This window comes from Dioscorea cayenensis, chromosome 2 (assembly GCF_009730915.1).
Source record: "Dioscorea cayenensis subsp. rotundata cultivar TDr96_F1 chromosome 2, TDr96_F1_v2_PseudoChromosome.rev07_lg8_w22 25.fasta, whole genome shotgun sequence".
NCBI classification, from domain to species: Eukaryota; Viridiplantae; Streptophyta; class Magnoliopsida; order Dioscoreales; family Dioscoreaceae; genus Dioscorea; species Dioscorea cayenensis.
The window spans coordinates 18,707,933-18,726,187 of record NC_052472.1 but is presented as its reverse complement, the minus strand read 5'-3'; the positions used below and the strand labels follow the sequence as shown (position 1 = coordinate 18,726,187).

Genomic DNA, 18,255 nt, shown 5'->3' with positions numbered 1-18,255 from the left:
CAAATGAACCATGCTCCCTGAAGATGAAAGCCGGAGATCTAGCGATTGCCTATCTTGAATGGCCTAAGATCCGTTAGAAAAAACCCTGCAGAGATAAAGAAATAGAAATATTTTCTCTGTTGCAAAGAATGTACCAAAAATGTTGAACCCTGTTACAATTCCAAAACAAATGGTCGATTGTCTCCCTATGGAGACCACAGAAAACACAAGGGTTGTCTGGTCCCATATTAATGCTGTGGAGGAAAGCACTGGTGGATATTCATGACTGGTTAATCCAGGGGCGGATCTACATTATGAGAAGTGGGGTTCCATGGACCCCATTTTTTTTTTTTTAAATTACCTTATATATATATATATATATATCATATATGGCATAGACCCATCACCCATGTTAATATTCTTTGACTGAATGTTTTAACATATAACTTGGACCCCATTTATTTTATGAAATGTGGATTCAATCCAACAACTTATTAGTCAAACCCATTTATTATTTTGCCCATCAATTACAGTTAGCCCTTATGTTTGTTGCAAAGAATTATTTTATTATCAATAATTTCTTTGATTTAGTTGCTCGATTGTTAAATGTGATTGGTATTTCTTGCAAGCGTTGAGACAAGCTTAAAGAACATCTCATGCAAATAAAATTATAGAATCATTGATTAATGGCGAAGTGCAAACTAGTCGAGGCTTGAACCAAGAAATGAGTATTAAGCGGCCCGGTGATACTCGTTGGGGTTCTCATTATGCTTCACTCTTTAATATAATGGTTATGTTTTTTTCAGTTATAGATGTACTTGAAAACTTTGAAAAGGATGGCACTTATCAAGATAAAAAGCTGAAGCACATTGTCTCTTGGAACTACTAGAGTCATTTGATTTTATTTTCTGCATACATTTAATGGTGGTGATCTTGGGAATTACAAATGAACTGAATTTTGCTTTGTAGAGAAAGGACCAAGACATTGTAAATGCTATGTTACTTGTTAAAACTGCAAAGAAAAGATTACAACAAATGAAGGATGATGGATGGAGAGATTTGATGAATGATATTTCTTCATTTTGCAATAAGATCAACATTCAAATGCCGGATATGGAAGATGCATATATTACAGGAAGGCGTCATAAAGTCTTACAAATTAGCAACTTACACCATTATCAAGTTGATCTATTTTTATGTTGTTATTGATATGCAACTTCAAGAGCTCAACAATTATTTAATAAACACTAAACTGCTACTTTGTGTGGCTTGCTTGAGTCCAAGAAACTCATTTAGTGCATTTGATAAAGAAAAGTTGCTAAAGATGCTGAATTTTATCCATGTGAGTTTTCTTATGTTGAGCTTATAGCTCTCAAAATCAACTTAGAAACTATATTATGGATGTACATGAAGATGAAAGGTTAGTTGATTTAAATGGACTTAGAGAGCTTTCACAAAAGATAGTGGAGACCAAGAAACATTATATTTATCCCTTGGTGTATTTGTTATTGAAGTTGGCATTAATTTTATCTGTGGCTACAACAACTGTGGAGCGTGCTTTTTCTGCAATGAAATTAATTAAAAGTGATCTGAGAAATAAAATGAGTAATCAGTGGTTAAGTGATTGTTTGATAACATTTATTGAGAAAGATGTATTTGATGGTGTTAGCAACAATGCAATTATGTATAATTTTCAAAACATGGAAACTCGAAGTTGACAGTTGTAAAAGAATTTTGGTTGTTATTTTAGTATTATTTACATTAACAAATATTTATATGATAGATTGACTGTATTATTTTAATGATTGTCTAGTAATACTAAAATTTATAGGGTGGATTAATGCTGACTAGATGGCATTGTTTATATGCAGGACCTTTAATATTTGATTTTTCTAGATAATGGATATCCAGATGGCCTTCCAATATTGTTTTACAGTCTTGTCTCATGAACAAAAGTAAACAACATTAGTGTAGTATATATATATATATTATTGATCTAGTTATTCATGTTATTAATTAATGGTTTTTTTTGGTGCAATATATTGACATGATTTGATTTTGCAACATTATCTTCTTGTCCAAAAGGGCTTCTATTTAAAAAATATATATATTTTTTAATATTATTTTTCAAAACATGAATAAAAATACATGCATATCAATTTTATTTAATCAAATAAAAGATATAATTATTAGACTTTGCATCAAAAGAGCCATTAACATCTGATTTAATTGGTCAGACCGGCCGTTCAGCACCTATTTCTTTCTTTCTATTTTTGGGCAACGCGCTTGATTAGGCTGGTGAACTGACGGGTCAAAGAAAGCAACTCACGCATTAGTACACCATTGACCTAAGACTTGCCAACTCATTTCTTTTTTTGTTTTTTATAACCACTTGCTTTACATATATTATTATACTATTGATAAAAACTTTTTAAAAAATTTGATAAAAAAAAATGATGCTCCTTTAAAATGATAAAAAAAAAATTGATAAAAAAAACTCTCCTTTTACAGCTTATATAAAATGATGCTCTTTTCTTCTTCTTCTTCTTCTTCTTCTTCTTCTTTCTGTCATGGCTGTGAGTGACATGTTGCCTCTTTTCCTTGTTTCCCTTCTCATATCATTAGCTATTACCATAAATGGAAAAAGTTGTATTGACACTGAAAGGCAAGCTCTTCTCAGCATCAAATCAGGCATTCAACTGAGCAACAACCAAAGCTGGCTCTATGCTTGGACTGGCCATGATTGCTGCAACTGGCCAGGAGTTGCCTGCAACAATGTAACCAGCCATGTCATCAAGCTTGATCTCCGACAGTACCCTAATGACTTCTTTTATTATTATGACATGCCACCAAGTAAGTTGGACTCTTCTCTCTCTCAACTTCACCACTTAAAACACTTAGACTTGAGCAGCAACAACTTCAATAACTCTCCCATTCCAGACTTCATTGGCTCTCTTTCCAACCTTGAATACCTTAACCTCTCCAGTGCTGGATTTAGTGGTGTCATTCCACATGAGGCTCTTGGAAACCTATCAAATTTGCATGTCCTTGACATTAACTATTACATCTCAGAAGACTCATTTCTGTCCACTGATAACCTTCACTGGCTGTCTGGAATGACCAGATTGCAGCACCTTGACTTGACTAATGTGGACCTCTCAATGGTCTCTGATTGGCTTCATCATATCAATATGCTTCCTTCTGTACTTGTCTTGAAACTGTCAAATGCTTATCTCCAAGCTGGTGGTATGCATGATGCTACTCTGCTTCATCATCTCAACTTCACATCTCTTCGTGTGCTTGATCTCTCTGACAATAGCCTTAACACCACTCTGCCTGATTGGTTGTTCCAACTCAGAGGTTTGATCCATCTTGATCTTTCTTATTGTGATCTTTATGGCAATTTACCGGTTTCCATCGGAAACCTCAGTAAGTTGAGAACCTTGCTCTTGGATACTAACCATTTTGGAGTGATCCCAGAGTCCTTGGGGAATCTTACTGAGTTAGTATCCTTTGGTTTGTCTGCTAATATGATCACAAAGCTGCCAGATAGCATAGGGAGGCTGCACAAGTTGGAGAAGTTTGTATTGTCTGGAAACCAATTGAAAGGAAGGATTTCTCAAGGTATTTGGGAACTGACAAACCTGCAGCTCTTGGATTTATCATTAAATATGCTTGAAGGAGAGATACCTGAAGCCTTTGGAAATCTCAAACTTTTGCAGTACTTTGACGCTGATGGTAACAAACTCAGCGGCAAATTGCCTGAAACTATAGGGAATCTTGTTCACCTGCAGTTTCTAGATTTGTCAAAAAATGCAATAAGTGGAAAGTTACCAGAGAGCCTCGGAAATCTTGGCCAGTTGCAGACGATGAAAATGCCGAGTAATGGCATAACCGGGCCATTACCAGAATCCACAGGAAAGCTCTCTAGCTTAAGGGAGCTCGATTTATCGCAGAACAACATTACCGGAACATTGCCAAAAGGCATGGGAAACTTGTGCAAGTTACAGTCCTTAAATTTGGATAACAATTCTATCAGTGGGGACATTAATGATCTCGTTGATGGATTGTCTAAATGCAGGGAGAACAAGCAGAATGGTTCTGAATCAGGAAGCAAGGATGGTCTAAGCACACTAAGTTTTGGAAACAACAAGTTGAATGGCACAATTTCGACGAGCATAGGTCAGTTATCTAAACTGAATGCTTTGCGTCTCTCTTTGAATTCCTTGGCAGGTGTCTTGACTGAATCTCATTTTGCTAATCTAGCAACTTGGAGTATGTGGACTTCTCTTATAACTCGTTGCAATTGAATGTGAGTGTGAATTGGAAGCCTCATTTTGATTGCAGTACCATCAACATGTGTTCTTGCAGAGTTGGCCCTGCTTTTCCGACTTGGCTAAGAACTCAGACACATTTGGGTGAACTTCGCTTACCAAAATTCTGGAATTTCAGGCAGTATCCCTGCATGGTTTTGGAATCTAACTTCAATGAGAAGTTATATTCTTGATCTTTCAAACAACAATTTGGAAGGGAGTCTACCAACTACTGTGAAAAATTATCTGTTCACTAGTGTTGATTTGAGTTTTAACAGATTTGAAGGCCTGATTCCTGAGTTTGAACCTTCCCAACTCACTGTTTTAGATCTCACCAACAACTCATTCTCAGGTCCTATTCCTACTTATTTTGGATACTGCTTCTTACATTCAAGTCTTCTCTTTATCTCATAATCATATCAATGGAAGCATTCCATCCTTCTTTTGTAATCTTACCTCCTTGGCATTGCTTGATTTATCTAACAATGATATGTCTGGAGGAATTCCCCACTGCTGGAATTCAACATCATTTTTGGAAGTTGTTGATTTCTCTAACAACAATTTTACTGGTAAAATTCCTGATGGCCTTATGTCCTTAACCAATCTCAGATCCTTACATTTGAGAAATAATGGCTTCTATGGTGATCTGCCCTTGTCCTTAAAAATGGCCAACAAGTTGGTCACTCTCGACATTGGTGAAAACAAACTCTCAGGTAACATACCGACATGGTTAGGGGAAAACCTTTCATCTTTAGCGGTTCTTCGCTTGAGATCAAATTTATTGGAAGGTGTCATCCCAGAACAATTATCAAAACTCTCCTCTCTTCAAATCCTGGACCTTGCACACAACAACCTATCAGGTTGCATTCCTCATTTTTTTGGAGATTTCAAAGCCATGGCATCCACAAACCACAATCAATGGTGGTCTTTGCTTCCCATTGTCAGTGACGTATATTTTGCTTATTCTTACTGGGGCAATAGTAATTCTCCAAATATATTTGGCTACTCAGAATCTCTCCTGATAACAGCAAAGGGTTTGCAAATTGAATACCAAAAAATTCTATCATTAGTCACAAGCATGGACTTATCAAACAATAAGCTTTCCTGTGAGTTGCCTGAAGAACTAACTAAACTACATGGGCTGCACTTCTTGAATCTTTCTGGTAACCTTTTCAGTGGAAAGATACCAGATAATATCAGTGACATGAAACAGCTGGAATCACTTGATCTATCAAAGAACAATTTATCCGGCTCTCATTCCATCAAGCATATCTACTTTGAACTTTATGGGTCATTTAAACTTGTCCCACAACAGTTTGTCCGGCAAAATTCCATCAGGCAGGGCAACTTCAGACTTTCGATCCATCAGCCTATAATTGGAACAATAATCTCTGTGGACCACCTCTTCAGAATTGTTTTAATGAAACACATTCTCCAAGTGCAAGTGAGGAAGAAGGAAACAAAGATCAGTCAGAGATGTTATGGCTTTATGTAAGTGCTGCACTAGGATTCATTATTGGCTTCTGGATGTTCATCGGCACCATCATGATCAAGCAAACCATAAGAATCGCGTATTTCCGATCAATTGATGCAACATATGATTGGATTTAATGTGAAGACGGTCTTATACTCAAGAAGACTAAAATCAAAACTTTCAACTCAGACCTGAAATTTTACTGTTTTATTGTCGTAATGTAAGAAGTTTTTTTTCTCAACTCTTCAAGTCTAAATTGCTGCGGTTTGTGGTGCTCTTGGGACGAGGCTATTCCTTATGTTAAAGTAAATATCAAACTATACATATGTGTGTGTGTGTCAATTTGTTTATGAAATTCACTTGAAAATGATCCATTCATAGCTTTTCATAAGCATGAGATTATCATGGTTTACTTATTTTTTGGATTATAGAAACACGGAAATGAAAAGAAAATTAACAGATCCTGACGTGATACATCTTCGTAATGAAAATGGAGTGGAAACATAGAACAGAAGAATGAAAAGAAAATTATTTTAGTGCTTCATTCACATACATGGAAACATTTATTTAGCAACTCTTATGTTTGATTATTTATGTTTTCCTGTCAAATGGTTAGGAATAACCTGAAAGTTATTGTCTAACTTAACGACCGGTCCTAATTTTAAGATAAAGAGAAATTACTAATTTCTTCATTACTTACAAAGTAATGAAAGACATGGAAGACATGGATGATTACAGGAATTGATAAAGACAACGAAGACGAGATATTGCACCAAATCTATTTTAGAATTACCTATCCTTTACTAAAAACTGAGAAGACACTGTTGGTGGGGATGGTTCTTTGAGGAATAAAGAGGAAGAGATTAGATAAAAAGTAGTGCACAAGTCTTCAAAGCGTGGGAAACACTTTTCTTTAGGTTTAATTTGCCTCCACCTAATTTCAAACCTTTGATGCAAAATGGATTGAATGACGAATTTCTTTTAGGATACAATGAAGACCCTTGAGTATGGTTTGCACTTCCAAACTCAAGCAAAGACAACAATGTCTTTTACAAAATGAAAGTTTGCTTCTATTTTTTGTGTACTCAAAGAACAAAACAAATGGACTTGTGAGGAGTTTGTTTGTCATTCAAATTTTACTTGAATAATGGTAGGAGATTATTTTTATAAGAATGAAGTGGTGTTTAGTAAAGAGACACACCACTTCAATAATGAGTGTCATTTAAAAAGACATATCACTTCATTAATGAGTGTCATTTAAAAAGACACATCACTTCATTACACCACTTCAATAAAAGACACATTATTTTATTAATGAGATACACCACTTTTTTAAATAGACACACCATTTTACTAATGAGACACTATTTCATTAATGAGACATCTTTTCAAATAAGATAAAACAATCATTCATTAATTAATGAAATCACAAATTAATGACAAGTTCTCATTAGTTGTATTACAAGTGTTTATTACATTAGTGTCTTTTCATTTTTAAAATCCTTTCATAGACACGCAGCCAAATTTTTTTTTTTCAAAAAATGGATAAACCACATTATATTAAAAAGGAAGAGAACCCAAAAACATAAACTGATAACAATAAAAAACATAACAAAGAAAACAAAAAATACAGAAAAGAAATCTTGTCACGCCCCGAATCCAGTTCACCGGACTCGATACGTCAACAAACGACCACATACCAACAAGGCCGAGACCAAGTGGGCACACAAAGCCTCAGTATTTGTCTCACAAACATAAAGTATAACAAAGTACCAACTTCACAAAAGCACAAGAATTCAAGGGATACAATAACCAGGTTCACAACTATGATCCAAGGAAACTAAAAGTGCAAGATTCAAAGCTTTAAACAAATAACAAGTTTCAGGTTCACAACAAAAGAATTATTTACATGATAATCAACTAGTGTTCGCTCAATGGTCCCTACTAAGCTATCTATGCTCCTAATCTGAAAATGATAAAACAACTATTTATGAGCTTGATAGCCCAATAAACAACCACTAAACACAAAAAGGGTAAACCACACAAGTAGTCACTAAACCATAGGGGTATTCATGTTTTGGTCGCTGAACTTTAAAAAATTCTATTTAGGTCACTAAACTTTAGTTTTGCTTCCAATCAAGTCACTAGGGAGAACGCCGTTAACGGTGTCCTGACGTGGCAAGCGATGTCACATGCTTTTTACCACGTCACTAAGGTTCAGTAACCTAAATAGAATTTTTTAAAATTCAGTGACCAAAATAGGAATAACTCTATAGTTTAATGACTTTTTGTGGTTTATCTTTGATTTTTTTCAGGTTTTTGTTATAACTGTAGATTCAATTTTCTTTGTAAAGATGTATTTGTAAATGTGTTGAACAATATATGCATTTAATAAATCAACTATTGAATGTTCAAAATGACATTCACAAAAAACAATCATACAAAGAGTTTTGGTGAAATAGTTACTTGTATTGATAATTAAACAAAATTATATTCAAATCCCAAGTTGATGAACAAAATTGGCAGAAATGCCTAGCATCCAACAACTTGACAAAAACCCAAGTTCATATGTAATGATCTGTTAAAGCCAAACAAAAAAGAAAAAAAACCCTTGACAAGTCTAATTCCAAAAACTAAGCCTACTAAAGACTTCCACAACATGTGCAACCTCCCCAATAACACTCCTTCTGTTAATGTGCACCCTTCGAGAGTTGTTTCTTTGCATTTCTATCAGATTGAGACACTTTCATTTTTCTTTGGGCCATACTTCCAACTTGTGGCAAGTCCCTCTATATACCTAGAAGGCACTTGTCTCCCTTGTTGTTGCCTACATGCATTTTTAAAACCAGCTCCAGATGCAAAACTTTGTTGTGTGTTTGTAGTTTGAGAAGAACTCTATACAACAATTCAAAATAACATGAACCATCATAGCATAAAAGCATTGTGTTTATAACATGAGCAAAATGAAAACATTTATCTTAATTTACAACAAAGAAAAAACAAGGTATTCTACTAAAAATTGGTCCAACTACTCTTGATCCAACGACTCAAATAGTCACTAAACTATAGAGTTATTCCTATTTTGGATACTGAACTTTAAAAAATTTTATTTAGGTCACTAAACTTTAGTGGCATGACAAAAACTATGTGCCATGGCTTGCCACGTCAAGACGGCGTTAACGGCGTTCTCCCTAGTGACTTGATTTGTAGCAAAACTAAAGTTTAGTGATCTAAATAGAATTTTTTAAAGTTCAATGACCAAAATAGGAATACCCTATAGTTTAGTGACTATTTGTGTGGTTTACCCAAACAAAAAATATAGGGATCACAAAAACTCAATAATTTCAAAAACATACTTAAGTGTGACGTTATACAATAAATATCAAAAATAAAACCCAGAATTCAGAGTATTTCAAACAAACATAATTTTTCAATTGAACTAGTATATATATATGTCCCCTAAATAATTAATGTCAAAACAAAACAACAGAATTCATATATTTTCAACCTCGGTGACTCAAGTCGGATTTTCAAAGTTCATTTATTTATCCTCGGTGACTCGAGCCAGATTATCAAATGCCATTATTCTTCACCGACGGAATGGTGTGAAACTATAGTTTCATATCAGTAGTCAGAGGTTCAGTGTCGACATAGTCAGTGTTTAACCCCCAGTGACAGGGTTATTAGCAAAGTTAGGAACTACAAGTTACTATATCAAAATGTGTCAATTCCAAAATTATTGTCAACATAGAGATACTGAAATTCGGTGATTCCGTTTTTTAAATGAAAATAATTAAATTATTCCAAACAATAATACATTTAACAAACCAATAATTAAATAGAAATATTTCTATACATTAACCAGCAAAATAAAGTAAATGAATAATTAATTAAATAAGCATAGCTAATAACCCAAATAACTAATCAGATAAATGATTAAATATACAAGTAATCAAATAACTGAGTTTATAATTATGACTTTGAATAATAATTCCCAAACAATTTAGTACTTTCACAAGTAAAAACAAAATAGTATATAATAAGCTAAACTTATAATCCGTATTTAAGCAAAGCATCAAAATCACATAAATAAATAAATAAATAAATATCTATAAGTTCTAAAATTAAATGATATGTACAATATTTAAAAGCCAAAAGCATTTAAATATTACATCATGAATGGTATTTCAACAATAACATACAAAATAATTAAATAATTACATAAATCATTGTCAGTAACCAAAACTTATATATATATATATATAGGTTTATATGTGATTTACTTACCTGGAAAAGTCCCCAAGCTATGGAACCACTCCAACACTAAAATTAGGATTCGAGCAAAGACCCTAAAAAATGAACATTACACTTTGACTTAGATTGCTAAAAGCTTAATTACAAATATTAACCATGGGTTAACAATCATCAAGACTCTAAAACACTAACTATGTAGCATACACAGGGGTGCACAATTAATTAAATTCCCAACCTAACAAGTATTCTAAAATAAACCATCAAATATATATATATATATATAGAAAATATATATATATATATGCATATAGATATGAATGTGCGGCAAATGAGCTACACGATGTTAATTAGGGTGCTACAGTGAGACATCTTTAGTATAGGTTTTGTTTTTAAAATGGTTGTTGTAGTTGTAGTAGAAATAAGGGTTGGATGGTTCAGATTTCTTCAATTATAGTGTGTACAAATTGATTGAACGGTTTAGATCAAAATATTGTGCATCCCACTTTTCACTGTGCTACTATTTATAAGCATAGTAATATTATTTACTGAGTAGTATAGGATCGTTGGATTGAAATCTAATGGTTGATAGAACCGTTCGTAGATTTAAAATCTATGAACGTACTCAGATGATTCATCCCCATATATATATATATATATGTTAATAATGGATAGTAGAACTAAACTTTAATTCCACTCCCTACATTAGGTATATATATAGAGAAAACATCAACTGCGGACGTTCTTAGAGCGTGCAGTTGAGCACAATGTTAATTAGGGTGTTATAGTAAGACATAATTAGGGATTAGTTGGATTCTTTAGTTTAGGTTTTGTTTTTAAAATAGTTGTTGTAGTTGTAGTAGAAATAAAGTTGGATGGTTCAGATTTTTTCAATTATTGTGTACAAATTGATTGACCGATTTAGATCAAAATACTGTGCATCCTACTTTTCACCATACTACTATTATAAGCACAATAATACTATTTACTGAACAATGCAAGACTATTTGATTGAAATCCAATGGTTGATAGCAATGTTCGCAGGTTTAAAACTATGAACGTACTCAGATGATTCATCCTCATATATATATATATATATATTACACAGAACTTCAAAGCTAGCCACTTATGCATTGAAAGCAATCCATTGAATATTCTTAAATAAATAGTATAAAAATTTCACATTTAATTCACAAGAAAAAATTAGCACAAAGTTACAAACTAGAGAGAAATTCAGTAATTGTTCTAAACATCCAATCTATCCAAATTTTTACGTCACTACTTTATATGTCAACTATTATCATAAAAATGCAGGATTATTAATGTCATTAGAACATATATTTAATCAAGCATCTAAACGGAATCCATCATATCATCCCTTATCAACCGCAACAATGAGCATAGGCATTAAATCTAACCCGTAACTTGGCAATATCTACACCTCTACACAAAAACAAGTTAACCTATCAATCATTAACATCATCAATACCATATCAAGATTTCAGAAGATAAAAAGAATTCTACCGCTTAGACATAGATCCGATGTAGAGAATGCTCACCTCAAAAGTAGTAGTAAAAAAACTTGATGGTGAGATCCTTCCTCCTCCTCGCCGCCAGCACCACGAGTAACCAGGAAGAGAAAGGTAAGGCTAGGTCTCGGATTCTAATTAAAAAATAATGGGTGGGGTGATCACTACTTGTGGGTTCCGGGGTCTTTCTCACCATGATTTGAGAGTTATTGAGGATAAGATATGGAGGTAATCAATAACCCAAACGTTTTAAAATTTTTCAGACAAAAAAAAAAACTGACGGCTATGATTAACTGGGTATGTTTCACAAACTCGCCCACCTTTACAGAAGAGTTTAGTCCTCTAAACTCTCACCTGATCATAGAAAAGGTATAGGTATTTCTCCCGCACATCTAATTCCAATTCCTAGGTGGCCTCTCTCTCTCTGAGCGATTACTCCATTGAACTTTTACATAAGGAATGATCGGCCTTCTAAGTACTTGCTCCTTGAAATCCATGATCTTTATAGGTTGCTCCTCATATATCGTATCATTGTTAAGTTCAAAGTCTGCAAACTATATCACATGATCAGGATTTGCAATGTACTTCTTCAACATAGAAAAACATGGAATACATTATGCACACGATGAAAGGAGCTAGCAGTAGTGCAAGTTGGTATGCCATTTCACCAATGTGCTCTAAAATCTCAAAATGACCAATAAATCTAGGACTAAGCTTCCCTCTTACTCCGAATCGAATTACTCCCTTTGGTTAAAGCAATCCTCGAGAATACATGATCTTCCACTTCAAATTCTAAAACTTTTTCTCCTATTATCTACATAGCTCTTTCTGTTTGCTCTGAGCTGCTCAGAAACGATCTATGATCAATTGAACTTTCTCTACTATCATCTGTACCATCTCTGTTCCTAACAATCTTCTTTCTTCCCACGTCATCCCAGCAAATAGGTGATCTGCATCTCCTACTCATATAATGCCTCATAAGGAACCATCTGAAACTTACCTAATAGCTATTGTTATAAGCAAACTCAATCAAAGGCAAATGATCGATCCCAAGAACTCCCAAAATCAAGCATGCAAAGCCTAAAGCATATCCTCCAATATCTAAATCTTCCTCTCAGATTGCCCATCTGTTTGTGGGTGAAAGGTTATGCTGAATGTCAAATTTGGTTCCTAAAGTATTGTGTAAACTCCTCGAGAAATATGCCACAAACCTAGAATCCCTATCTGATACATATCATCTCTGGTACACCATGAAGCCTCAAGATTTGGTTGATATACAACTCTGCTAGCTTCTCCAAGGGTATCCCAGTCTTCATAGCCAAGAAATATGCAGACTTGGTTAATCTGTCAACCACTACCCACACATTGTCAAAACCCTTGTTGGTTCTAGGAAATCCAAACACAAAACCCATAGTGATGTTCTCCCACTTCCACTTAGGAATTGGAAGTAGTTGGAGGAGTCCTGCTGACCTCTGGTGCTCTATCTTAACCTATTGACAAATTAAACAGTATGCCACAAACTAAGCAATCTCCCACTTTCATGTTATTCCACCAGAAGGTACTCATCAAATCTTTATACATCTTACTACTACTGGGTTGAACTAAATCTAGTGTAGTAAGCTTCCTCCATAATTTCTTTCTTCCACTCTAAATTATTTGGAATGCAAACTCGATCTCCGAATCTTACTGAACCATCATGATGAATTTTGAAATGAACCTAGGGTGGCAGCTTCAACTTCATGACCCCTTGAGTGAGAAAGTGGATTTGGCAAGGACTTGGCTAGCTTTAAGACCGATTCCCCATCTTGGAGTTTCCACTCATAATGGGGAGGAAATTCCTTAATAAGCAGTGGTCCCTTTTCTTTAGAAGGATCGGGGGAGTCAAGTGCAATGTATGAATTTTGGTTTAAAGGTTTTATTTAATCTGATCTCAAGAAGGCTAAGAATGTTTATATGCTCAAGTTCATTATATTAAGCATTTTTTTGTCTCAGACATAGTGGCTCAGCTTTTTAGTTTAATCCTCCATAGACTACATTAACTATGTTGCTTTAAACGATTGTGAGGAAAATGATCATTTGGAACAACTTTTAAATTGCTTACAAGATCTCTTTGTTCTGTATAGTTAGAAGCTTGTTCCTGGGCTCCTAATGGGTTCATAAAGAATGTTCACCACTTGTGGAACTTTGGGAATTACTTTAGGGATAGATTTAATCTCAATTGTGAGTTGCACATAAGATTTATCATGCATGTTTGCCTTCTTCAATATCATTTATTCGAAGATCATTGGGATAAGGATAGTTTAAGATTGGATTATTTTGCATGTGTTTCTTAGAAAAGCAACCACCTGACTCTTTAGTGGAAGACTTCCCTGTTATGGATGGAGCCATACTAGCTTCCAAGTCATCATATGAGCTTGATGTTTTGTGAACACCATACTTACAAAGTTTGGCGGAATTGCAAGACACATCCGTCTAAACCTTTTGTCTTTGTCATGCCAAACACATCATAGCTTGGACCATTGGATTGATGCTCCTCCAATGGACCAGTGGTCCATTTTATTGTTACGGTCTTCTCTGGTGTGTTACACCCAAGATGATTTTGAGAGCTAAGCTCAACCACTTCAAGAATGCCAAGGAAGCTGTGTTCGACCAGCGATTATTGGACCATCATTTGCAATGATGGTCTAGAGCTATGCTCAACCACTTGTCTCCAGACAGTCTTCATCTTCCGTTAATCATCGAGCAAATTAATGGGGACTTTATCTTTGTTGTCATGAGTTAGCTCCTAAGGGTGATTGGTGTAGTCTAGTTCTTTAGTGAAGCCATCGGGTTGAAGTGGAATAGTGGTGAGGTGGTTGAGACTTTCTCCTCTAAGCAGAGATGGTCGAAAGGGATAGTAAAGATTGGTAATAACAAGGAACCATCGGGTTCCTACATACAACTCTAACTTGTGTGGAAGCTTTGTCAAAGGTTGGGGACAACCAGTGCACAAGAATGCTCGAGAGTCACTACAACACTGTTCCAAACTCTAATGAGATAGCCCAGAGGTCGTATAATCTTGAGAACGGATGCATTATATAATCTTGAGAATGGATGCATGGCTCTAGTAATGGAGCACCAGGTTTATTACCTTTATCCAACAAGCCATATAGTATGACAAGCCAACAACACCAATTTCTAGTAGCCACATACTAAGGGTGATCAAGTAGAGGGCCATATTTACTACTAAGATGAGAAAGGCTCAGCTACCCTACCTTGCACGTTTCTCTCTCTATCTTGAAGGAGATGGTGAAATTACTGATTAGCAAAACGGGGTTACTTCCAAAAGAACCATCTCTGACGTTTGGCCCATGAGGGTTGAAGCAATTGAAAACCAAGCAAAGATGCTTCTTTACTTGCGTTATATCTTCCAAAAGATGGCAAATGGACACCTAGAGAGTAGAGGTTCGAGGACACCATGGAGAGCCGGAGCTAAAGTTTTGCATGGTGCTAAGGATGGGAATGGGGAAATTTTTCTTTCTGACACTCTTCCAAGGAGGGGACAATGGTTGTTGGTTATCCTCTATTAGGGGGCTATTTACTGTAATGTGCCAAGAACAATGACATCTCCTACAAGTGAGCAATTGCCTACACTCTATAGCAGAGTAATCCCACCATAGGCAATGAGATCACGGTGGTGGATCTAGTGGTGATCTTCTTCTCTTAAGGTTTAGTTGCAATCTTGATGTGGTAGTGATGTTCTGAAAAAAGTGCTTTTGGAGAACGAGTTATTGTGGTTGTAGGGGGCTCCATTTGCGTCTCTGCAAAAGTTGCCATCCTTCCTTGTCATTTTAATTGCCGTGTTATAGAAGATACAAGTGACAATAGGGAGCCTATTCCATCCTCTTTTAGAAAGGTTATCTAGAGTGAGGATCTTGTTATCCCAAGCCAGCCAAATGAAAGCCTTTCACCTTCCTAGGGCTGATGCCTTTCTAGATGTCCATGCTAGCTTGCCATCTGATGCTTTCCATCAACCAAGAAGTTGTAGAAGGATCTTATTGAGAATAATCCATTTGAAAAAATAGACTCCACCTTTTTAGATCATTGGAGTCGCCCATCTAGCCTAAGGAAAATGGTTCTCGATAAAGGGGTCGATAAAGGGGTCGAGATTTACTTGATATAGTGCATTGATGCCCTTTCATTCATACTATTTCTTTCTTCCTTCTTTGGCGTTTTACTTCTCTTTACCCACACATGTGACTATCTCGATGAATGCTGATAAAATCTATTGGTTGGATTCAAATGAGAATGTTGATTGTAGATTGTGTTTTGCCTCCAAGTAGAAATTATTTATTGAGTTTTTTTAGCAGCATTTTAATGCAACCTTTTTCTTTTTGAGACAAAGGAGTTGAAATAGATGGATAAGAACAAAAAAGTATAGTTAAAAATCTAAGAGGCTAAATTAGAAGCTTAAACCCAACTCAGGGGTGGCATCTACCAACCATCTAAGTAAATCCTAACCTATATGGAAAAGAGAAAGCCTGAGATTTTCTATGGCCAATTTTTGCCAAAAGCATTAGCTATCTCATTTTAATTTTTTTGGTATAAACTTCGGTGTCACAATTGGACAACGCATGAGGAGATGTTTAATGTTTTTTATCTCATCGCTACATCACCATCTTACTTGAGAACACTCCAAACTGAACCAACTTAGTCAGGCTCAGGTAATCACAGAAGATATGGTCCACCCACAATCGCCACTTACTGAAAAAGCCCAAAGCTACACCGAATACAGTAGCCTTAGCAAGTAAGCAAGATTATGAAATTGTTGTTAGAGAACCTGCCAAAATGATGTTTACAAGAATTAAAGACTAGAACATATCCAAGTCCACTATAAGATAAATGATCATCAAACCCAAGATGCATAAGTAAAGATGGAAAATGGAATTTTTTAAGTTAAAGGTAGAAGTTAACTCCATAATATTGAGCTGAATATCTCTTACATAATCAAATGTAGACTTCAATGCCTATTGAAAAATGTCTTGAAAAGGCAGTGGTTTTTTTTTCTTTTTTGTTCAGATGAGCGGCTAGGCCACTAAGAAAGACATAGCTTGCACAAACCTCGGAGGAACAAGTGGGGGAGGGGCCAATGCACACATGGACACTAGGACCACCCACACTCAACCACTACTCACACTCCCAAAACATGTGCCCTCACCCATGATTTAAACTCTCATCACTTGTGAAGAGTTCTAATGGGGACCCGACTACCAATAGACCACTTGATCATTGGTAAGGCAATTGTCTTTTATTGAACACAAAATTACACCTAGCTTTCCACAAGGACCATTCACAAATAGCTAGCTTGCAAGGCTTTAACGCAGTGGTTTTCCATCCAAGTATACCAATCCAGAAAGCTCTAATCTAACACCTATATAATTGAGAAGCAACCAAATTCCAACATTCTTTTGCTTCTACTATAGTTTCAAGTAATATGTTTATCATTCTCCAGATTCTAAATAACAAAAAAACATATAAAATTGGAGATTCAATCTTTAGCATGCAATAGTATGCATCCATAAAGCAAACTCCAAAGAAAGAGTTTAACTTGAGGAGCAACCAGAAGTCTCCAAATAGCCTACCAACCCTTCTATTGTCATGTTGAGTCAAGGACCCCATGTTCAAATGATTATAAATTGCACTTGCAATTTTTAGCAATTGACACTATAGGTAACTTGGACCCATGGTTGGAGCCAAATCTATCTAGTAGAAACTTAGATTGTTTACCACAATCAAGCTCATTGTTGAGAAAGACTTAAACCATCACTATTGATAGAGTCCATACAAACAAAATAAAAAAAATAGAAAGAGATTCCAAAGTCAATTGCATGTTGATATATATATGTTCAAGCACAAGGGAGAATAAAAAAATCCGGGATCCTTCCCACAAATCAAATAATTGTTGGATTACAGACATTTATCCTTTAACAATCCCATTTTATGAATTATCCCAGGCATATGGGTCATTACTAATTATAATAGTATACTTTACATATCTACATACCAATATCCATAGAAATAGTTGAAAACATTATTGAGATTAAAGAATAGAAATAAATTTATTTTAATTGATAGCTTTTTTTTATGACTCCAAAAAGGCAAAATAGTTTAATTCTAAAAACATCAATGACTAAAATTCTTTTTTTTAAAGAAGTGAATAAACCACGATTCAATGATGACTGGAAAGAAACAAAATATAAACAGGGGGAGAAAAGCATGTGTATACTCATGAACACAAAAGGAAAGTTAGGAAACAATAAAGGTCCTCCACTTGGTGCATATGGAGGTAGAAAATTAGGGCAAAACAAGCACAAGAAACATGGGATAACACAAAGAAGACCAAGGGGAGAGCGAGTGAAGGGTGAACAGCAGCAGGGGCCACTTGATGAAGATCCCAAGATTGAAAAACCTCTTCAAGTCATGTTGGATTCCAAATGTCTCATGCTCCTCCTGATCATAGGCCTCTCTTGTACTGGACTCCAGGAACTTTAGGCTTTTTTTAATCGCTGAAATCTAATCTTCTAGCTTGGCCTTTTTTTGCTGTTAGGACTGCATATAGCCATAGAAGGTGAGTTTGAGCAAGTTTGCAAATCATCTCATAAGTTGTTTGGATCTTATAATTAAAAATTTGCTAGTTTCATTCTAGCCATATATCCCACAAAAGGCCCTA

General features: G+C 35.2%; 2 protein-coding genes across 3 annotated transcripts; both read left to right on the top strand.

Annotated features, from left to right (window-relative positions):
- Positions 1 to 2,559: 2,559 nt before the first annotated feature.
- LOC120270947 (LRR receptor-like serine/threonine-protein kinase) lies at positions 2,560 to 4,472 on the top strand. Of its 2 annotated transcripts, none has more exons than XM_039278044.1 (2): positions 2,560 to 4,161; positions 4,351 to 4,472. In XM_039278044.1, exons 1-2 carry the CDS (start codon positions 2,565 to 2,567, stop codon positions 4,377 to 4,379), a joined length of 1,626 nt encoding a protein of 541 aa, XP_039133978.1. In that variant the 5' UTR covers positions 2,560 to 2,564; the 3' UTR covers positions 4,380 to 4,472. The 2 variants fall into 2 exon arrangements, with proteins under 2 accessions (XP_039133978.1, XP_039133971.1); XM_039278037.1 differs by lacking the exon at positions 4,351 to 4,472 and adding an exon at positions 4,246 to 4,308.
- Positions 4,467 to 5,787, top strand: LOC120273835 (receptor-like protein EIX1). The gene is made up of 2 exons (XM_039280559.1): positions 4,467 to 4,644; positions 4,688 to 5,787. Exons 1-2 carry the CDS (start codon positions 4,467 to 4,469, stop codon positions 5,785 to 5,787), a joined length of 1,278 nt encoding a protein of 425 aa, XP_039136493.1.
- Positions 5,788 to 18,255: the final 12,468 nt, after the last annotated feature.

Bases quoted from the DNA above. Each gene is read 5' to 3' on its own strand.
- LOC120273835 (XM_039280559.1), top strand. From the start codon at position 4,467: ATGAGAAGTTATATTCTTGATCTTTCAAACAACAATTTGGAAGGGAGT. The intron at 4,645-4,687 runs GTCCTATTCCTA...CTTACATTCAAG, and splicing joins CACCAACAACTCATTCTCAG to TCTTCTCTTTATCTCATAAT.
- LOC120270947 (XM_039278037.1), top strand. From the start codon at position 2,565: ATGTTGCCTCTTTTCCTTGTTTCCCTTCTCATATCATTAGCTATTACC. The intron at 4,162-4,245 runs GTCAGTTATCTA...TTGCTAATCTAG, and splicing joins CACAATTTCGACGAGCATAG to CAACTTGGAGTATGTGGACT.